Genomic DNA, 24,257 nt, shown 5'->3' on the forward strand with positions numbered 1-24,257 from the left:
AGGAGAAGGGGACGACAGAGGATGAGATGGTTGGACAGTGTTCTCGAAGAAACTAGCATGAGTTTGGCTAAACTGCGGGAGGCAGTGGAGGATAGGGGTGCCTGGCATGCTCTGGTCCATGGGGTCACGAAGAGTCTGACATGACTGAAGAACAACAACAAAGTCGCTAAGAAAAGCTCTTGACAGGGACTCATAGGTGGGTAGGTAGAGATGAGATTGCACTGGATCCAGCATGGCTACCAGAACCTTTGGCAGACATATATTGTTACTGAAATTACAGGGGGGCCCACATCTTTAAAGTTGTTAAATGTTACAAATATTATGCCTGAATGTATCCTTTCGACTTGACGGTTCAGGGAAGATACCTAGCTTTATGAATCATATAAAATCAACCCCTTTGCAAAGTTCCTCCATTCCAACGCCATTTTGCCCTTAGAAAAAGGACTCTTTCCCTGCCACCTCCCCAAGCTTGAAGACATGTATACACACCTCCTACACCAGGAAATGCCCAGAGGTGACAATTGCTGGGCTCACTGTTCTCCAAGGGAAGCCAAATCTCATCACCAGACTTGCCTCAGGCTCCAGACATGCAAAGGAAGTTCTATTGTACTTTTGGGTGGTGGGTACTTAAGACATGTTTGCCTATGCTAATGTTATACTTGGGTGTTGCCCTGACATATCTGTCTATGCTAATTTTGTGTAACCCTCCCCTATTATGACATGTTGGTGATGTAGCAATGATGTATTTATGATGCTGTGCGAACTGTATTCTGGGATATGGTGGGAAAGTTTTAAAAGTCAATGTCGCCCCATGCTCGGGGTTCACTCGCTGCTGTTGAACCAGTTGCGCAACAATAAAGGATCTAAGTCTACTGACTGTTTTGCTCCATATTGCTTGGCTGGAATTTCCTTCTTTTACTGATTGCATGGACCTGTGGGGGACTTGTACCCTGACAAGCTGGGCTGTTGAGTAGTCTCTCAACCCGGAATTTTCCTTAACAATATGACTGTGAGCTCCTCAGACCAGGGATTTGCCCTCTTGTACTCTGTAAAGCACTGTGCATATTGATGGCATTATATAAATATAATAATACTGTGGTGACTGGATCAGTAACTTTAACGTACAAGCAGTCTTGACTCAAGTTTTTCAGCAGGTAGAACGTGTGTCAAGATGACGGGACATGATACATTTAGCTGAATGTAGGTAATACTGTATGAGGTAGATTCTGTCAGCGTTGTCAAACCATTATAAACAAAAATATTGTTTTTAAAGTGAAATACAGCCAAAGTTCACTTATTAGGGAATAACTGGCAATAAACACTTACTTCTGAGTAAACATACATGAGATTGCACTTCAAATGTAGTTTCCATCATGCTTGCAAAAGCACAAAAAACCCACCCTATGTGAATTATATGATATTCAATATGCAGGACAGCTGTTATCTTCATAATGTATTTCAAATGAGCCCACACAGTTGAAAAAGTTGCCCATCTCTGTGGTAATGAATGCTATAAGCAGCCAGTTGTTCTCTTTGTAAATAATACTGTAGAATGGAAGCACAATGTACTTATAATTATTGAAGCACTGAGTGTCAGACTTCCTTGGGTCTATTTATGACCCAGGGAACAAAATTTTGTTTCAGCATTCTTACTTTTGGAAATTTCAAAGGACTTTGGCAGAGGATAGGTGAAGCAAAGGTTAATGCTTAACACACATCTTTTATTACCAAACCATATGCTAAAGGTCATCCTAGGATAATTTTAGAAACTAAGCAGGTTTTATTTTACATGAAACCTTCCTACTCATTAAAAATTGTTCTAAGTGTATATTCTTTCCAAATGTCACTACATGCCAACACATTGCACATAATGTTGCAATAGGTTATATATAAACACTGTCAAACAGTAATAGAGTAACTTTGCATGAAATGGAATTGAATTATGATATACGGCAATATAAAGTAATAAAATCTGTTTCCTTTACAGCACATTTTGGCTCATTCCACTTCAGAAAAAATGCTGCTTCTTCCATTCCCACCTCACTTACAGTTGGGATGTTGCTTATGGGGCTAAAAGGAACCTCTTCCAGAGCACATAAAGGTAAAGGTAATGGGACCCCTGACTGTTAAGTCCAGTTGCAGACAACTCTGGGGTTGCGGTGCTCATCTTGCTCTATAGGCCAAGGGAGCCGGCGTTTGTCCATAGACAGCTTCCGGATCATGTGGCCAGCATGACTAAGCCGCTTCTGGTGAACCAGAGCAGTGCATGAAAACAGCATTTAACTTCCCACAGGAGTGGTACCTATTTATCTACTTGCACTTTGATGTGCTTTTGAACTGCTAGGTTGGCAGGAGCAGGGACTGAACGACGGGAGCTCACCCCGTCATGGGGATTCGAACCGCCGACTTCTGATCAGCAAGTCCTAGGATCTGTGGTTTAGACCACAGCGCCACTCACGTCCCCAAATGGCAGAGACAATAAGGAATGCAAAAAAGGCCCCAGTGAGCACATTGTTACAATATTAAGACCAACAAAAATTATTCAAATACATTAAAAACAGGAAACTAGCCATTGGACCTTTGGACCACAAGGGAGGCAAAGGTATGCTAAAGGAGGAAAAATGAGGTTGCATAGAAGCTTGACTAATTCTGTACCTCTGTCTTCACAGCAGAAGATTCCTGTGAACTACCGGTAGCTTTCTCAGAACGAGTCTGAGGAACTGAGGCAAATAGTAGTGTCAAGAGACAAAGTTCAAGGCCTTGTTGACAAATTGTTTTCAAAACAGAGAAATCATAGGGTCCAGATGGCATCCACTTGAGAGTTCTTAAATAACTCAAATGTGAGATTGCCAATCTTCTAACTAAAATATGTTAGAATATGTCTTGTCCCTAAGATCAGTCTCCATAACCAAGGACTGGAAAGTAGAAAACATAACACTATTTTTTATTTTTAAAAAAGGAAGGATACAGAGATGAACTGGTAAATTATAGACTGGTTAGCTTAACATCTGCTCTGGGAAAACTGGTGGAACACATTATGAAAAATAGGATTACCAAGCACAGAGGAGAACAAGTCTTGAGGAAGCAGAACCTGCATGGCTTCCAAAAGAAACATCCCATCTCACCAACTTTTTAGAGTTCTTTGAAAGTGTCAAAAAGTATACATATAGGGATGGTCCAGTCAAGATTGTGTCCTTAGACTTTCAAAGAACTTTACATACCGTATATACCCGAGTATAAGCCGACCTGAATATAAACCGAGGCACCTAATTTTCCTACAAAAACCTGGGAAAGCTTATTGACTCAAGTACAAGCCGGTTCACCTTTGCCGCTGTGGAGGAGGAGGAGGAACGAGCAGCCTGAAAGCAGCCCTTTGGGCTGCTCCTTCCTCTTCCTCCTTTGCCAAGTTTGCATTTATGTGAGCAGTTCAGGAATGGAACAAGCTGCCTGGGGAGAGTAAAGAACCACCGTTCTTGTACGCTTCTTAAGGAGTGGTTGACTGGGGAGAGCGGGTGGCGGCACGAGCGGAGAGAAAGGGCTTCTTTATCGCCGCCCCCACCGCCCACCTCACTCAAGTATATATATATATATTTTTAACAGAATTTTATTAGCATTTTCATAATATAACACAAACCCAACCCCACACCTACAAATACAAAAACAAATACAAATACACATAAAGTCAGGATTCTTCTTCTTGTTTACACACACACACACAAAAAATTCTAGTTCTGAATCTTGACGTTTGACTTCCTCCGCCTTTTCACCTTCGGTTTTAATTTAATATACTATTTCCTTAACAACTTTTCTCTATAAATTTTTTTTAACTTTACTTAAAAAAAAAACATACTTATCTCCGTCTTTGCATTATAACCTAAATCATAACCAAATATTCTTATAGCTAAACTTATTTCTTCTGTCTTTTATCATGCTGCTTTTAACTTAAAATTCAATATCTCCTTGCTTGTTTAAAATAATCTTGTAATTAACAGACTTCACACTCGGATTTCGGATGCCATGGCAGACCATTTAGATTATACATTTAATACTTCAACCCACTCCCCCTCTATCCATTGTCTTTTTCTGTCTTTCTCCACAGCCAAATCTCCCATTGTCTTCCTCTGAGTGTCCACAGATCCAGGCAGCGTCCACAACAAACCCAGCATCGAGCCTCAGGGCGTTCCTCATCTCCATTCTGGGCTCTTCCGATTCTTTTGCTCCTTCTTCTTGTAAAAATCTTAATTCCATGTCCCTTGCCCCCGAGCTGCCACCTCGGGGTCTGGATATTGTAAATTTTCCCGTTTCAGGTTCCTTTTCCCATCGGGTTCGCCCAGCCATTTCCGACCATCCTCCAAGCGCCCCTCCCAGCTCTTTGCCAAGGCTTGATTCCATTGTATAGAACTTTTGAAAAGCCTCCTCTGTGGAAAGTACATCCTTTTTATGAATAATTCCACTCAAGACCTGTAGTTTCCGATTAAGCAATTCCATCTGCAATATAGTGAGCATTTCCTCATCCCTTAAATCAGAGTTCGATGCCAGTGCAATCGCAAAGTCCAGCATTTTGAGAGAGAGGGTGAGTATCAGATTTCAGTTTCTGTCTCTTCCTTCCTTTGTCTCAATTTTTCCCACGACATACCAAGTCGCCGCCATTTCTCCGAAGCCGGAGTATAAAGACCAAAACTTCAAACGGAGATATTTTTTCCCCAGTTAACCCCCGAAGGGAGATCTCAACAGACTCAGTTTTTAAATTCCAAGTACTTTCTATGATTGTTGTAGCAGCAGTCACTTAAAGGGTTAATCTCTTTCGCCACTCGAAGGGAGGGAGGCGGGCTGCCTTTCTTCTTCCCCCCCCCCCCGAGGGTTCCAGGAATACAAAGAGTCAATCAATTACTCACAGCCTCTGGGTTCTTACGCCTCACTCAAGTATAAGCCGAGGGCAGCTTTTTCAGCACAAAAAATGTGCTGAAAAACTAGGCTTATACTCAAGTATATACAGTAAGTTTCCTCACCACAAACCTCTGAGTAAACTAAGCAGTCTTGGAATAAGAAAAGAAATCCTTTTATGGATTATTAATTGAAGAACAGGAAGCAGAGAGTAGGAATAAATGGACAGTTCTCCCAAAGGAAGGTTCGAGGTGGAGTCCTCTAAGGAGAACTAGTCCTATGATATCACACACCCGCTACATTTAGGAAACAAGCAAGAAGCATGCACTACAAAATTCCCAATTTAAATGTCACAATCATACCTCATCTTAATAAGCCACAATATGCATGAACCTTTTGCTTGCATTCAAAGCCCCCTCCCTTCTCCCTTCACAGTGTGCAGCAATTAAAACACATAGGTTTCCAGTTACCACAATTTCCCACTTCATCTTTATCCTTCTACAAGAAACAATGGATTCTAGATAGCTGTGCATAAAAACATTTTGACTATATATTGGTCAGCTATTTTAATATTTGGATTCCACACAGCCCCACAATTCACTGTCACTTCTGCTCATATTCCACATGAAGTGCAACGGAAGAATGACTAACACAGAAAACTAAAGACCACAAATAAAGTGACATAGAATAACTTTAACATGGTATGATTTTCTTGAGATTACAAAACGTAAGAATTTAAATAACAGGCCTCTAGGCTGCATAATACAGAGTATAAGCCTCATAATGAGACAATTTAGCTCTCAGGATAGAAGAACAAAAGGACTCACAGAAAACAACAACTCATATACACTCAAAGATTATCATGACTAGACTGTCACACTGTGACCTTGTTGGCGCCTAGCTAATCTGACAATATTTTGTAGTGCATTGTTTCAAATCAATAACTAATTAACAAAGTACAAAAGAAGTTACACTCTTTCTGAGACTCCTTGTTAAAAATGGCTTTTGGTTGCACATGGGCAGAAAGGTCGCTTTTATGACATCTTCACAAGTCTTTCAACATCCTGCCACTGTCAGATTAAATTACTTAAAGCAATTAATCGTCATAAGTTAAAACAGAAGCACATTTGTTACAGCCGGTTGTCATAATGACATGGTGAGTAGTTGTTTTGATATGAATTTCTTCTACTGACCCTCTATCATATCTTAATTTTTTTGGTTGACCTAGCTGGAAGATTGGGAGCAAATCCTAACCAGCACAAGCCATGCATAGCTGGTGTGGGTGGGAGGGCGTGAGAGAGGAAGTACATACTAAAAGCAACTAAAAGGATATTCCACGCATCTTTAAAGTTTTCAGTTATTTAAGTGTATTAAGTAAATATATGTTTTAAAAAATCATTCAGCTTATTATTCATTAAAAAAACATTGCAGCCATGAAAGCAAGGGAAGAGGTCAAGATCAGGACCATAGCATTCAAGGAAGGGAGGGATTAACACACCATACTTTTGATGAAAATCAGACAAGAGTAATTTGGACAAGTCTGAGGACTCTGTCATTCTGTGTTCTACCATCTTCTTAGGAATATGCAGTAAACCTCAGTAAATCCATGCTGAAAAGATACTTAAAGTAGGTGGATTTTTCATAGAGACTATTAGTGCAACATTAACATTTCCAGCATCAAAAACTGTCCCAAAGAGTGGAGCTGCTGCAACAAAATTGAGTAAGAACAAATTTTAGGTGGCGAGAATAAAATTGAGTGTTGTATTGCAGATGGTTGCGGAAGAAAGGGGGAACCCCAATAACTCATGGAAGGGGCCTCCATTTGATATCCTTCCTCTCGAGTCCTCTCCATTCAGCACACTCTTGACCCAAAAAGAAGCTTCTGTTTGGAGGGGAGATGAGAAAGGCAGCTTCTATAACCTGCAGGCTTTTCTTTTGATACAATCCTACGTTTAAGCCTTAGTCAAACTAATATTCTTTTTAGGGTTGCAAAGAGATAGTGTGTGTTTGGCATAGCCGGTACTACAGGTAAAGTGAATTGAAGAATCCTGAATGCACTCAACTGAATGTGCTTTTGTGTGTGTGCAGGTGCTCTCTCCTATTCTCCACCTTCTTTTGTCTAGCCGCCTTCTGCCTTGCCACTTCCACTACTGTTTTTCTTCTGTTTCGCCTTGCGGGCTATTGCCGTTGCCGTAGGCGCTGCTGGCATAGGGAACTGCTGCTCCACCAACATTTGTGCAGGAAGGTGAACCTGTTTAGAATGTCAACAGGGATGGTCTTTCCATTGCTTTGAACTGTCACATGTATGATTATCTCCCTGCTGGAACAACGTAGGGTTGCCATATTTCAAAAATTCACCCAAAAGTCAACACTTCCGGACGTAACTCAGTACAAGATACCCTTCTTGTGTCATTGATACTTCACCAGTGGCAAATGGCACAGACAGATGGGTGTGTGATTGGCGTACAAGTTGCAAAGTAATTCCTTGCCTGGCATGAAGGTTGCAACGATTGCAGAGAAGCTGAATGGATTCTCTGTCTCCACAATGGAAGATATACCTGTAGGACAGATCCCATTGCCTGAACAAACTTTTGTAGGAGATGTACCTGAAGAACTGAGCCAAATAGTAGTGACAAGAGATGAAGTTTTAGGACTCATAGACAAAATAAAAAGTAACAAATTGCTAGGTCCAGATGGCACCCACTTGAGAGTTATCAAAGAACTCAAATGTGAAATTGCTTTTCTTCACAAAAGGGGGGGGGACCTTGTCCCTAATATCAGCTTCTATACCTCAGGACTGGAAAGTAGCCAATGTAAGATGGATTGTTTAAAAAAAAATCCAGGGGGAAATCCTGGGAATTATAGGATGGCTAGTTTAATGTCTCTCCTAGGAAAACTGGACAAATTAGGGAGAAGGAGAGCCTGGACAGACCAATTTTTCCTTTGTTTGGCTTTTGCTGATTGGCTCTAGCAGTTTCAGGCAGAAAGCATGGAGGGAGAAAGCATGGATTAGAAATGTTCCCATAGGAAATATTGGAAATAATCAGCTCGTTATGTGAACACTCACCTTATTTACCAAGAATGCACTGTACTCAAAAACTGGGACCTACATGTATATATGGAGTTTAACAACATAAATAGTTTATGTTTAATGATGACTTCTAAAAGAATTTAATAGCAGCAGCTATTTACTTGAAATAGTGCTTTATTAACTTGTATAAAATTTAACAGTGGCTGAATACATATACTGCAAACTAAGAATTTTTTTAATGGAATACTAAATAGAATTATTGATGTGATATCACAGAAAGAGTGAAAACTCTAGTCTCTTCTCTGGAAACAAACCCTCCATCTCCAGTGTTTCAATTATCATTATTCAGATGATCAACTTTAAAACCATTGCCACTTCCACTGAAACAAGATCTACCAGTAACCACAAAAGCATTTCACTCTTTCTGAACAGCCTGTTCGATACATTTAAAACACAAGTTACAAAACCATTCAAAATAGTCAAAGCAGGTTATTTTCATTTTGTGTTTAAACTAGAATCTTGAATAAGTTATGCAGTAATTTCATTCTCAGCAGTGCCCTTATTGGGGAAGCTCAATGGAATAAATATTTCCACAATACTAAAATGCTTACTTGACTAAAGAAAATGCATTTCAGTTTGGATTAAGGAAAGTAAACCCTGCAGTGTCCATGACAGTTTCGTGTTTATGCCAAGGAACAGCATGGCAAGGTTGTTGGTTTTTTTTTTTTTTAAAGAGACCCCCATTGACCCTTTTGACCTTAAGAGACATGGAGCATTATTAATGCATTTAGCACTACTCTGAGTGAATGAAGAAGTGTGTAGAAGCACCAGAATCCAAAGCTATTTGAGGGTTACCATTTTTCTTTTAAAAAAAGTTTGACTGGGTATTATAGCGAAACATATATACACAAATTCTTAAGAAAGCATCAGACAGATACTTAGCTAGCAGCATTATTTATGTATATGAAATTGTGCCAATAATATTTGTTGTCCCTGTCTAGCTGACCCAGTGACACAAGGAACATTACAATATCCAATGGATATGAATCCAATGATAAAACTTCTGCCACCCCAGTGCTTTGGTTTAGCATATAACTGCTATAATTTTTGTTCTTTTAGTAGTCCTTGGGGAAATATAATGAATTGAATCTCAATTAGATTGTTTTAAATGAAAACAAACTTCATTACCACTTCTGTCAGAGAAGCTTCAAAAAGCTGTATGATGAGGGTCAACTAAAGTGATGCAGTCATTGCGAACAACTATTTAAGTGGCCAATTTAAATGAAAACAGGAAAAATAGGATTAAAAGTTTCCCTGAGAGATTTCATGACTCTGTGGAGTATTGTTCCTTGCACACTTAAAAAGGAATGCTGTTTCAAAAATGAAGAAAAGGCCTCAAAGCAAGTACGAAAAAGTAAATATCTGCAAGCTGGCTTAAAATGTAGTCAGATAAAAACAGATAACCAGGAAATAAGAAACTCCTGTCTCCCTATTCATTTCTAGACTGATTTGTCACCTTTGCCTTCAGAGCTCTCAATGGATTAAAAGCCATGTTGCAATATTGTTTAAATAATTCAATAATAATAATATTTATCAGAGATTACAGAATAAAAGTTGTCAGCAGGTGACTCATCCATAGATGAAGAGGGTTATTTGGTAGTAAAGAGTGAACAGCTTTTGAATTATCAAAATTGAGTTCATGTCTGCTACCTACATTTATGAAGCAGAGTCCTTCCTAATCACCCTTCTTTACAAAAGCTGGTAGAAAAAATGTGACCAACCAGTCTTCTTTGGAAAAAACTTAAAACAATAAAAAAAATCCTAGATTCGTTGCAGTAAATCTAATTAGATACATCGGTTGGGATCCACAAAGGTGTTTTGTGTGATTCAAATGCAGCCATTGATTTCAGACTTTCAGGTCACAACCCTGACATTTTATCTAGCCATTTATAATCTTTTTAAAGAACTGGACTTCGGAAAATATGTTTGGCATATTTTTCTACCTATTTTGTGGAAATAACTTTTAATAACTGGTGCCTAATAGTTCCTCATCTGAAAACCGTTGTACTGGTAGCTTCTCTGGACATGAGACACAGAGGCTGTCCACTATAAATCAGAAAGATTGTGTGGTCAGTGTTGGCCCAAGACATTTTGTTGCCTAAAGCAGAGTGCAAATTGCATTCCTAATACTCCCAGGACTAACACTCTAAAAAACTTCTTGCTGCACTATTCAAAACCATTTCCTAGCCTATTTTATTCCCCTATCACATGATGCTACCTGAAGCAAGTCCATTCACTCTGCAATATACCTGTAACAGAATGCAGTTATGAATTAACATTTTTCAGAACTGCCACTCTTGTGCATATGGCTTTCAAATAAATTCAGATTTGTTGTTGTTGTTCAGTCGTGTCCGACTCTTCGTGACCCCATGGACCAGAGCACGCCAAGCACGCCTTTCCTTCACTGCCTCTCGCAGTTTGGCCAAACTCATGTTAGTAGCTTTGAGAACACTGTCCAACCATCTCATCCTCTGTCGTCCCCTTCTCCTTGTGCCCTCCATCTTTCCCAACATCAGGGTCTTTTCTAGGGAGTCTTCTCTTCTCATGAGGTGGCCAAAGTACTGGAGCCTCAACTTCAGGATCTGTCCTTCTAGTGAGCACTCAGGGCTGATTTCTTTAAGAATGGATAGGTTTGATCTTCTTGCAGTCCATGGGACTCTCAAGAGTCTTCTCCAGCACCATAATTCAAAAGCATCAATTCTTCGGCGATCAGTCTTCTTTATGGTCCAGCTCTCACTTCCGTACATTACTACTGGGAAAACCATAGCTTTAACTATACGGACCTTTGTCGGCATGGTGATGTCTTTGCTTTTTAAGATGCTGTCTAGGTTTGTCATTGCTTTTCTCCTGAGAAGCAGGCGTCTTCTAATTTCGTGACTGCTGTCACCATCTGCAGTGATCACAGAACCCAAGAAAGTGAAATCTCTCACTGCCTCCATTTCTTCCCCTTCTATTTGCCAGGAGGTGATGGGGCCAGTGGCCATGATCTTAGTTTTTTTGATGTTGAGCTTCAGACCATATTTTGCGCTCTCCTCTTTCACCCTCATTAAAAGGTTCTTTAATTCCTCCTCACTTTCTGCCATCAAGGTTGTATCATCAGCATATCTGAGGTTGTTGATATTTTTCCCGGCAATCTTAATTCTGGTTTGGGATTCATTCAGCCCAGCCTTTCGCATGATGAATTCTGCATATAAGTTAAATAAGCAGGGAGACAATATATAGCCTTGTCGTACTCCTTTCCCAATTTTGAACCAATCAGTTATTCCATATCCAGTTCTAACTGTAGCTTCTTGTCCCACATAGAGATTTCTCAGGAGACAAATGAGGTGATCCGGCACTCCCATTTCTTTAAGAACTTGCCATAGTTTGCTGTGGTCGACACAGTCAAATGCTTTTGCGTAGTCAATGAAGCAGAAGTAAATTCAGATTATTAGTGCATAAAAGCTGTTGTTTTGAAAAATTGCATAGCACAAGCATTTTTTTTTAAAAAAATGATCAGATAAACCTAATATCCAGCAGCTGAGGAAAACATTTGTGATGGGAGCCACAAGTAATTTATAATCAGCATATTAACCACAGGTTGCAAATATTCCTCTTTCATTCCATCTAAACCAGGGTTAGGGAACCTATGGCCCTCTGATGATGCTGGACTACAGCTGTTATCTGACCCAGCAAACATAATCAATGGTCAGGGGTGATAGGAGTTGTAGTTCAACAATATATGGAGGAAACCACATGGGCTGCCTCTGTATTTCACATACATTATCACTATAATGTACTAATGCTGCTTATTTTGAACTTGAATTCTACGTATGTCTAATCAGAATTAAGTCAAAGGAGTTCCATAAGACTTATCCCAAGATTATTATTATTATTATTTATTTCATTTATGGGGCATCCCTAAGCAATTTACAATATAACATACACAAAGCAGTTACATATATAAAAACAACTGCATATATCTAAGTAATTCTATAAAAAGCAATTATAAAAACAGTTTAAAAACACCACCACATACAGCAATTCAACAACAACAAATCCAATCCAGAAACCAGCTTGGATAAAGATTTTAGGAAAACTTGGTTGTAAAATGAATATCTTTAACAGGGTCCAAAAAGACAAAGAAGGTACCTTGCCTGATATGTAATGGGAGAAATTTTCATAGGGTAAGAGCTACCACACAAAAGGACTAATTGTGACATCATGCAGAATGCACCTCCTGATAAGATGCTATCTGCAGGATACCCTCCCTTGCAGAATGCAGTGATTGTTGGGTATGTAGAATAAATTCCACCCCCCCTTACCTGGTGCAGGGAGCAACAAGTGTAGCCCAGCACTGCCTTTTCTGGGTTTGGAGGCAGTTTTCTGCCCTGTGTGGCTGTACTGCTGTCTGAGAGATCTTGCAAGACACTGGGAGCCAATGAGCAGGCTCCCAGTGGATGGAGCTTTAAACTCTTACGGGTTTAAGAGTGTGAGATGCGGTGTCATAAGCATCACAGTTCTTGCTGAACTTTCCTTCCAACCCTCCCTCTTCTACAGGTTTCCAGGACTGTTCTGAAAGTGGGTTTACAAACTAGCTTGCATACCTTCCTATGGATACTTATCAATCACTGTTTTCAGGGCCTGGTAGGATGTTCCCTGCTGACAAATTGGGCTACATTTGTAGATTTTGCCTACCTCATAGCAATTGCCACAGTTATAAAGTGGAAGAGGCATTGGGCTGGATCCTCAGGGGAGCTGGCTGGGTGCTGTCCCTGTGCTCCAAAGTGGGGTCCTCCAGGGGGATCTTGGAGGGCAGTGCTTCTGTCCAGATGCCCATTCAGGGGCTGAAGGGGCCCTGGCATCCCCTACTAGTGACCAGAAATATTCTCCAGATGTGATATGTGCCATAAATTTGGTTACCCCCAATTCCTGATCCACCAGCAAGTGGGCTTGTTGATCATTGTATACATGCCCAATGCCTGTGCCAAACCTTTCCATCTTGTGGCCAATGTGAATCCAACTCTTATCTCCTGGTATTGATTTGTTGTCTGTGCCCCTCACCATGACTCCATTGTGTCTGGGACCCAAAGAGGCACTCTTTTAGTATCTGGTCCCAAGCTGTATAATTGTGTATAGGAGTGCATAATAATCAACTGTCTTATTTCAGGGCAGACCAATATTACCTACTCAGAATGGCAGCAGCTCTCCAGGATTCTAGGCAGAGGTTTTTGCCTCACTTGCTACCAGATCCTTTTAACTTGAGATAGTGGAGTTTGGGGACCTTCTGTATATAAAGCATTTGCCCCCCACTGAGCTATGGTCACCCCACTAAAAATCATCTCCTAAAAATATTGGGGGAATGGGAAAGGGTTAGGGAAGAATTTACGGAAGTACTTAAGAGAGTAGTCAATATTTTTGTATGACAACTTGGTCTCTCAAAGAAAATATGAGACTAGAGGTGAAACTCGAAAAATTAGAGTATCATGGAAAGGTTCATTTCTTTCAGTAATTCAACTTAAAAGGTGAAACTAATATATGAGATAGACTCATGACATGCAAAGGGAGATATGTCAAGCCTTAATTTGTTATAATTGTGATGGTTATGGTGTACAGCTGATGAGAACCCCAAATTAACAATCTCAACTTTGGGGTTTTCATCAGCTGGACGCCACAATCGTCACAATTATAACAAATAAAGGCTTGACATATCTCGCTTTGCATGTCATGAGTCTATCTCATATATTAAACTCCAGTAGCTAATGAAGACAATTGCTTACATAAATGGATTTTCCCACGATATTCTAATTTTTCGAGTTTCACCTGTATATATCATCAATTTATTTATTGCATTAGACATATGGCCATAGCACATAGTAAAAGACCAGGCAGTGGCCTGGCACAATTATACAAAAAATACTACAGATACAGTTAAAACATTGGAGGTAAAATCGTGCTGGAAAATACAAATAAAATAAAGAGCAATAGCAGGGCATGACGACAGAGTCCATGTCAGGAAGGTACATACCGTAGGACTAAGGCTAAGGAAAGTTAGCCAAAAAGGTGGTCCTGAGTTTCAGGGTCTGTAATATGTAGATGGCCACTCCACATGAGATCAAGGGGTTGGCATCTGCCAGTAAGTATTTCATGCGGTCAACGTCCCTGGCGATAGTCAGCGGGATTAGAAGGAGAAGCCTAGGTCTTATTGAGGCATATAGTGTATATATATTCCAAGAGGAAGGAGAGGACCACATTAAAGAGTATAACACAGGGGTCAGCAAACTTTTTTAGCAGGGGGCCGGTGCACTGTCCCTCAGACCTTGTGGGGGCCCGGACTATATTTTGAAAAAACTATATGAATAATTCCTATGCCGCACAAATAACCCAAAGATGCATTTTAAATAAAAGGACACATTCTACTCATGTAAAAACAAGCTAATTCCCAGACCGTCCACGGGCCAGATTTAGAAGGCGATTGGGCTGCATCCGGCCCCCGGGCCTTAGTTTGGGGACCCCTGGTATAACACAAGCTTAATAGCACAATGAGCAGAAATACTGTGTTCTTCTTGCAGAGCTTTCCTGCTGCCATTCCTCCTGTTGTCACCTTCTGTTAAGAAAGCTTCTCTCTCTCATCCTTTTCTCCTATTTAAAAAGTTTTATACTAACACACAGGTATTTCATTCATCTAGATAAATGGCAAAAAGCCATACACTTTGCTACTGTTATTACTACTGATCAAGCTTGCAACTAAGCTAGTGATAAACAAATGGGGGGTGACTTTTCTCACCCCTGTTCCCATGCCACCCACCACTAATCAAAATAAGTTATATTCTAGATCCTAGAATTAGATTTTTTTCATAAATGAACATACATTTTAAAAATAAATAAATAAATAATTGAATCAATACTGTGTTTGTTCTAAAGGGTTATGACAAAGGTTGCTTGCAGCACATTTCCCAACATTATATGCTAATTTCCTTACTTTTATCTCTTATTGATTCTTATTTTGCATTAATTGCCAATGAAGGGAACTTTTACACAATCCACTGAAGAATTTATAAAAAATTAAGTTGCAATCAAATATATTTAAAAGGTGCGGACCTAGGTTAAAGGATTGTTGCAATTTCACAGATGCAAAATAAAATTTATAGACAACTGGGAAATATGCATGCATGCATCATGTGTGCCTTAATGTTATAGTTAAGGTTTATCTAATACCATGCAGATGGAAGAAAATTTGTCTCTTTATGTTCCATACAATCTATGCTGGAATATAACAGCCAGGATCCAAAGAAGCAAAGCTGGTTTTTCTTGAATAGTAGCCCCCTACAATGCATCATGACATTTTCTGAAATTGAGGGGAGTTTCAAAAAGTTTGGAATAAAATGTAGAGATGCGGCTCTTCAAAGTACCAAATAAAAAATAAAAAAATCCTTCCAGTAGCACCTTAGAGACAAACTAAGTTTGTTCTTGGTATGAGCTTTCGTGTGCATGCACACATCTGAAGAAGTGTGCATGCACACGGAAGCTCATACCGAGAACAAACTTAGTTGGTCTCTAAGGTGCTACTGGAAGGATTTTTTTTTTTACTATGGCAGACCAACACGGCTACCTACCTGTAACTCTTCAAAGTAAACATTCTACTAGATGAGTTCAAGCTCTTGGGCTAATCTAAGTTTGCATCCCAATTTTTTTTTTTTTTACTTAAGTTCAGCAATGAATATGCTTTAGAGTTTATTGGCTTGGGAGCTATGTTTCAGAATAAACATTTGCCAGTATGAACAGCAGCAGCCTCTGGTGGTCTGAATGAAATAATGTGTCCATAAACACAGGAGAAATATATTTTAAGGCATGAAAGTATATACTGTACGTTCAGCTATTTGACTCCTTAAAAATATACTTTCATATAATTAGGTAATGTACAATGCCTTAATTAAATAATCTCATGTGAAACATTTTCTTTTGTATAGAATGTTTTATTTAATTCAAATTTCCACTGAGTTCTTCCTTAGATTTGAACGAAATATAATCCTATGTAACATGACATTTTTCTTTTGACTACTGAACATAGTTGGCAGATGTTTTTAGGAACAAAAAATTGTCTTATAAGAAAACACAGTAAGTAAGCTTTCCTGCCATATTGTGTGAGATGAAGTTTATTACCCAGACCAAATCAATCCCCTTAACAAGCTGTAACATACATTGGCAAGTACATTATTTCATAGTTAAAAAATTTACAGCTTGAAACAATAAGCACTTTGATCTTTCAAGCTGTACTCTTAAAGCTTCAGAAGGTACGCATAATCTGCTAGTTAGTCATTTCTATTTATATTCGTCTCATAGAAAAGACTTAGCAAAGACCTCCGTTCTGTTGTAGCTTATGGTTGTAAATATGGATTACCATAGAGGTTTGTGTAGAATTCTTGAATAATGGAAAACTGGGCCATTCACAGATATTTAAGTATATATTAGTTACAAAAGAGAGAGTAATAATTAAAATAACTAAGTTATAAAGCCATATTCAAGCTTTTGCTGAATACATTACTTAAAAAACAAGCAAACCCAGAACACAACCAGTATAGACCATTATGCAGATGGTATTTAACTGATATTCAGTTGTGTATTTTGAAGTGATAATGCACTCAGTAAAACAAGATTTTCTCTTGCATAGGAGTATTGTCTTCTCTATTTTCTGCAGCTATGTTGTGTGTGTGTGTGTGTGTTTAATTATTAACTAGTATTGGTATTTCTGTCTGCCTGTCTTTGGGTATAACTCCACTGTGTTTTGGTGACATCCCTTATGAGTTTATGAGAGTTGTCAACCAGTGTTCTCCTAGTAGGAATCAGCACAAACTGTATTTTTTAAAAGTCTGCTGAGCATACTACAAACCTTTCTCAGAGCCTAGTACGTACTACAAGACTGGAAAACAGCACCTTGTAATGCAAGTCATGTAGATCTACCTTAATTTGTCTGCTCATCAGATGCCTAAACACACAGTAATGTGGAATTTAATAGGTAAATTTGCAAAACAAAGGAAAACAAAAAACCACTGTGAAATAGTGAGAAATAAATATATTATCACTGTACATACAGATATACAGAAGAGCAATGGTGTGACAACGCCAACTTTCAATAATATAAGTTCACTACCTATAATGGTCCAATCTTAATTCATACGCTAGCAAAAAAAGAAACAAAAGGGTTGGTCTTCTCATAAACAATGCATGAAGTAATTGAAAGTAATTTTGAAACATCCGTGCTATGAAATCTGCCTATTTATTTTGACTTTCAGTGTGTTCTCAATGAATTCAACCTGGGAAGAGTTGGGACTTCAAGGACTGTGAATGTCATCAATTTCTCCCCTCTGCAGCCCCCACCCCCAAAAGCAGGTCACCAAGGGATGTGGCCCTCTGGTGATGCTTTAGTTGTGAAGATATACTTGAATTCTGAGGTGTGTTCTGCTTGTGCAGTGAAATCTTTGGCTCTAAGCTGTATTCTAATAGGTGACCTGGATTAGCAGGCAAAAAAGAGCAATGTAATGGGTAGTACATGTAGTGGCCTTCTCACCAAACATCGGATTGAAAGCAATTCATACTTAATGATACAGCACTGTGACTCAGGTCCTGTTCTCAGCCTAACTACCCAAACCCAAAGAGAAACACAGGAAAGGGTCTCAAATCTGGGCAGCTGTACAACACCCTGCGCGACACCAAGGTTCTCTTACCTTAAAAGAGAAGGAGGTGCTTCTCTTAAAGTGGAGCAGACTAATGAATAATCTACTGCACATCATATAAGGCAGTAACAAGGAAAAGCCAACACTTTTCAGTTGCTTTTTAAAATACAGCTATTATTTTCCTCACTTTCCTGTTCCTCACTTCATTCATATAGACATGCAATTGGTTCCTATTTCTTTCATTTTAGCATCTAAAGTTTAACTTATTAGTTAAACTGTATTTGTTTTATACATTGAAGTCATCTAGAGTAGTATTAATCATCATTATAATGCAAAAAAATGCAAAACATTCCTATTTTTTTCTCTGGGTTTACACTATTCAATCATCCTAGGTATCCTAGGCAGAACATTCTAATGACACCGGAGCATTTATGATATATTTTATTCTTGAATAACAATGCAAACTCCTATAAAAAGAGCTTTGAAAATTGCATGACTATGTCTCAAATGTATAATGCATCATATGTATATGAAGCAGAATGTGTCAAAGTGCAAATAATATTGTTTGTGCCCCCTGCAGAATTAGAAATCCTTGGGTAGCACTGTTATAACGATCCCATGCTGCTAGTATTACAAAGTGCAAAGGTTCACTGGCTAAGAAAAGAAAAGAGCAAGGGGCAGAATTTCTTCACTGCACTGTTCTTGAACTATTTTGGCTTAAATATTTATTAAGGTATTTATTAATAACTGTCTTCCTTTATCTTCCTTCAGAAGTTTAGCTGAAATACAGTGGGTGGGTACTCATTACGAAATGCTACATTATATGGTAAAGCTACAACCATACAATATCAACATCAGAATTTTGCCCACTATATTATTAATTTATCAGGCAATATGCTAAAATATTAGACTATCATTTAATATTCTTGCTTCTTAGGAATATAACAGCATAATGCTGCAAACTGTCACCATCTGTAAAACATGTTGCCTAAACTGTATTTAAAGAGTGTTTCTGAAAGACAGACCTTATACACACATCTACTCAAAAAACATTTCATAAATTACTTTTCAAATCAGTCCTTGTCTCTGGAATGCATATTATGTTCCCTAGGGCTTTATTTGAAGTTTCTCTTTGAAATTAAGTACGATTTCCAACCCCACCCCACCCCCCACACACTTTCACATTGAATGCAAATGAAAATAACAATAGAAAGAAGACAGTTTTACTTTTAGTAATTGGGAGTTATATAAATGAAGAAAAATCACATTTTTAGAGTGCAACTATGTATGTGAAATTAAAACATTTTTCTATTAAACAAACTAGAGCAACTTACTCTAATATACAATTGCACTGTTTCCTTTTCTTTTTGTGGATTCCGATATTTCTCATAGAAGTCCCGTCGCTTCTTTGTATCTTTTTGGATTTTATCTTTTCTCTCTCTCTTTTCTGCAGGTTCATCTGAGCTATCAGGAGACAGCTGTACTTGGGCTTTTGTCTTTTCAATCTCAATATAGTTCTCATTCGGATTCAGTACTATTACTCCATAGCCTTCCTGTGTCAGAGGAAGAAGAAAAAGAATACATACAGATTTTGCCTTTGAAATGGTTTTATTTTATTTTATTGTCTTGAATGTATATTTAAGATATTTTCATAAACTGGACAAAGGATAGAGCTGTTTCAATTCATTTTGTGTTTGTATGTGATTTAATTTACAGTCTACATTTATGTTCACTTATTTGCCTAGTTCTTTTTAACCTTTTAATAACTTTTCAATATTGTATGCAATTCTTCAGAAAGTAGGTTTTTTTAAATAAAAAAGTGATCATAGAAGAAACACATGGTCACTAGCATATATAGCTAATGCTTCATTGACAAGAACTTTTACTTTTAGCAACATTGCCTCTTTTAAAAACTATTCAGGCAGCTTTATGCTCCAATCTCATGTGCAGTTAGTTTTTTAAAATCAGAATGATTTCAAAGGGATTTAAGCAATCAAACTGTGTGTAGGATTACAGCCTAAACTATTAAACACTTTTGTCCCATAGCAGATAATTCACAAACTGATAGCTGAGTAACAATGAATCAATATAAACTGTGATTATTTGATGTTGCTAAGAAATCAATGAATTAGTTACCAGTTTAGACCTGAACAATTTTATTGGAATTATATGATGTATCATCTTCACAGACTTTAATATTTTATTTTTCTCAGAAAATGTTTACTAATGAAGAATATAGGAAAGCATGGTGCATAAAAAGCATGGTGCATTTTGTGTAGGTTAAACAAAATACTGAAATACCTATGCAAAAGGAGGAGAAAAGAAACAAAAGCAAAATAATAACACATAAATTGTGGATCTGCCTTCAAGATTATTTTGAAAATCTTATTTATAGTTTTCTAAACAAGTTCCAGGTATTGAAGTAAAACTCATTTTAACCTAGTTAAACCAACAAATAACGTCCGCCTAACAGACCAAATGAGCAGATGAAAGACTACCTATATAGATGATCAAAGTTAACAAAGGATACTTTATTTGGTGTTGCTTTATTCTAATCTATGTAGCTATTCAAAAATCTTGTAATGCATTGTAGTAACTGTCAGGTAGACAGATTGTCACTTGGTGATTTTCTACAGTTGGACACACTCGACTAGTTATTAAAATCACATTTGAAGAAAGTTCTTACTCCTCTTCCTTGTGCCTGTACAACTTTACACGCCCTTCTCAAATTTCTGCTATACCTTCTCCTCCCACCAAAACTAAAGTTAAAGAACACTGTTGCACTCTGTTAAGCAGGGTGAAATAGAGGCATTCAGTTCACTGTCTATGGTATAAGGGAACATGGCAAAAAGGTCACCACAGGCCAAAGAGAAAATTGCCTCCTAGTTTCTGTACCATGAGTAAGTGATCTCCTGTCATCTTTTCTCCCTCAGCTCTCTCTTCAGAGTGAACCTATGCATTCACACGTACCTTATTCTCTGTAATGGAGTGATCATGTATAAAGTAGAAATTGTACTAGTGCATAAGATGATTCAATTCAGATATATATGAAAATGAACTTAGGATCCAAATGTATAATATTCTGAAAAACAGATTCCTGCCTTCAGGGACTAATTCAAAACTACTAATCAAATAACACCAACTAAACAAAGCACCTTTCATACTATTTTAAACAACATGCAGAGAAAAAACTGGTTAACTTTTTATAACCATTCAGGAACGGTGCCCTGCAGAGCTCAGTGCTTTAGTTTGCTGTTCATGTTCCTGACCTGTTTATTCTGAGCAGATGTTCTGCGTATTGATTCTTTCTTACTTTCACTACAATGCAAGATGTAAAATTCATGTATTTGTTATGATTTTACATGTGTAACTGAAATGTGAAACTGTATCCACGTTTTGTTGCTCACAAAAACAGACACACATAAATCACCAGATAAGTAAAATTTGTCTAAGTTATTGATTATGTAACTGAAAATTACATGACTCATTTGTCCAATTTTATGAGGACATAATGTCAATTTTTCAAAGACACATCAACAGATGAAAAATGAATCCATTTCAAAAATCACAGCAACATAAATCAATTAAAGGATTTTTATCAATTAGGTTTTAAACAGCACAAACCAACCCTCAGTAGCTCTTTAAAACTTTTTCAAATACCATATTTGTTAGAGTAGTAATACATTAGCATGGAAATTCTATCATACACTTCATTGTTTCATTCTAAAAACCCATTATAAATGTTGCTTTGCTTGTAAGGAAGTTGATATAAAGTCATATTCTTTTCCATCTTTTGTCCTCAGCCACTTCAGCCTAAACTATATGAAGAAAAATAGGCATAGGAAAGAGGATTAGGTGTAATATACAATACTTGCCCAGATAAAAAGATGTAGAAATGCAACATAGCATATATAACCACAGCAGAATTTAACCTCTATCAGTTTTGCTAAACTGTTATCAACTCAACCTATCACAAATTAATCTATGTCTTTAACCATAGTATGACCTTTGTTTCCTCTTCACTTCTGCAAACAATGTAAGGTTGGTTTTTTAAAAAGATTTCATTGGGGTCTTTAATATTTATATTTCAATCTGCATGATTTTTGAATAGCACACTTGTAAAGGAAGTTATTCAGTTTAATACGTAACATAAAATTGTTCTATTACCAAATTATCAATGTCAAAGCCCAAATAACTTCTGGACATTACCACTGGCTTCACCGAGTTAAAGCAAAGTGGACATCAACCTATGTTTAGGTAAAGATTTAAAATATGCTGTGGCAAGTAGTAAGACAAAGCTATGGTTTTATAAAAAGGGCATACAACCGGTAATGTACTTTTTAGGAAAAGTGAGCAAATACTACTCTACGACCTCAATTTAGGCAGAAGCACACACCCCCCCCCCACATATTTAAATGACTATTCAGAATAGTATCAACTACTAGTCTTGTTTCTAGTCCAGGTGGCCCAATTAGGTGTAAGAAAATGCCTTCAAAAATTAAACAAACCCATAGGTTAACTTCTTAATATTAGTTTCATTTTTAAAAGCAACCATTTAATTATGTCTATATTTGGAAAGCCATATTTTCTAAGTTAAGTAACATTTTCAAAGATAATTGCCAATACTGCTTTTTCTAACCTTATTAGATAAATCTCTCTCCCTTTCCCCAATACAAATACGCTTTGCAAATTGTTAGAAATATTGGTACCAACCAACTGCAAAATACTATATTTGAGACAGAATACAGTATTCAGTAATCTTCAAGTCCATGTGCACAGACCAATTAGTTTTCAGGACAGATGCAGGAAAACGAAGCTTTTTGCTAGATACCCAATTTGATAGTATCCAACATCAGTTCTAAAATCTATTGGGCAGAACATATACCACAAGGATATTATCTGATATCTCTCCAAATTCTATTGCATTGGGTGGTGTAAATTACGAAGACATTCCAAACAGCTATTTCAGAAAGCTTATATTCAATTTTATATATGAGCTTACTTGACATTCAGATGATAGATGAAGTAAAAGCGAGCTTATACAGACAACTGTTAGTAACTACACAGAATCCAAAGAATGCTTTGCATCAAGTGTCACACAAAATGCCACAAGTGTGTTAGGCAGCAAAATATAATGGTCACATCCTGTTTTGGAAGTCTCTATAAAATGCCCCATGCTCTCTGTATATACATAAAACTAATATAGCATATTAGTTTTAGCATATTAGCCAGTAATAGGATAGTCAATAGCAATAACAAGTGTTTTAGATATATTCTGGAATTCTACAAACCTCTTATGTCTGGAAAATGAATAATGAGCTGAAAGCATTCAGTCCTGCATATTAATTCACCAGAATGGGATGCCATATGTGACCAGAGAGGTCAGAGGCTAGAGTGGAATCCCTTGACCTATGCAACTATCTTTCTGGCCTGTAAGTAAGAATCTGTAGCAGATCATTTTCTTGAGCTTTATCAATTTGATTCTTTTTTTAAAAAAAAGAAACCCATTTACAACATTTGAAGCAAGATCAAAGTTAATCCTCAGGAAAAGCAACCCAAAAAGCTAAGATCTGTAACTGAGATTCGTGCATGTTTAAAATAGACATAAGAATGGCCATTCATCTTTTTGAAAGATGTATGTTCTGTTTATTTCCCATCTTTTTCATAAGAAGTGTACCTATGTGTCACTGTTGCAACATCCTAGGTGCAACAGTAGGATGAGGTCATGACAACCAATCAGAAGTCACTAGTGAAGCGTAAAAGTAAACATAGCTGTTGGAGATGCAGCTCAGCTTGAAAAATGCCCCCTCCATTATTTGAGCAATTTTCTCAAGACGTGACCTGAGACTGAAACGCCTGAAATGTCAGTTGACTCCTTTTTGTATTTCCACCCAATGTGCATTTTGGCAACTGCACCCTGCTAACACTTTGTAATATTTTCATCCCAGTTACACCTCATCTCTCAGGCTCCTGAATTCCACTGCTGTGTCCAAATGTGTAAAAATGCTGTATTACTGCCAAACACACATTGTTCAACCAAGTTTCCAACTTAAAATAGCTCATCAAGTTAGGCAGGAAAAGAAAACATGCCACAAAAAGTTTTTAGAGGACCACCTGTTGTCTATTATTTTTACATAGCACTTACTCATAAATCATAACACAGGGTAATTAATCAAGCTGTCAAAGAAAAGGTCAAAGGTTAGGTAGGGGAGTCAGAAGGTCATGCATGGGCTGATAGAGGTCAGGGTCACACCACATTCCTCATTATCAAGTTGGGATGAGAGACGGCCCAAGCAAACAAAAGTGAAAGCAGATGGAAAAGTGAGTGGATAAAAAAAAGAAAGAAAATTTCACAAACAAAAAGAAAAGTGAAAGAAGAGTGTCAGCTGCTTTCAAATAAAGAGCAGAATAGAACTGAAATACTCTGAAATGTGCTCAAAAGGTCTAAATACAACATTAAAAATTGTATTTTTATTCTTTACATGTAATATAGATTTATTTGAAAAATATTTGGTAGAAAACAAGCAACATAAAACTACATGCTCTTGATTAAGCTTCTTATACATTTTGCCTACATTTTCAGGCATATTAGGAAAAAATAGCTACTTTGATCATCATCATCATCATCA

General features: G+C 37.7%; 1 protein-coding gene across 7 annotated transcripts in view; it reads right to left on the reverse strand.

The window, feature by feature from the left end:
* FAM172A (family with sequence similarity 172 member A) overlaps positions 1-24,257 on the reverse strand; it is a 223,663-nt gene that overhangs the window by 129,687 nt on the left and 69,719 nt on the right. For 6 of the 7 annotated variants that reach the window (XM_033163658.1, XM_033163663.1, XM_033163661.1 and 3 more), the window contains one exon: positions 18,963-19,181. The exons of the other annotated variant lie outside the window; for it this stretch is intronic. In XM_033163658.1, the coding sequence (XP_033019549.1) occupies positions 18,963-19,181 (219 nt within the window). The remainder of the gene's footprint in view (positions 1-18,962; positions 19,182-24,257) is intronic. 7 annotated transcript variants of the gene reach the window in all.

Source organism: Lacerta agilis, chromosome 11, assembly GCF_009819535.1.
Source record: "Lacerta agilis isolate rLacAgi1 chromosome 11, rLacAgi1.pri, whole genome shotgun sequence".
Lineage (NCBI taxonomy): Eukaryota > Metazoa > Chordata > Lepidosauria > Squamata > Lacertidae > Lacerta > Lacerta agilis.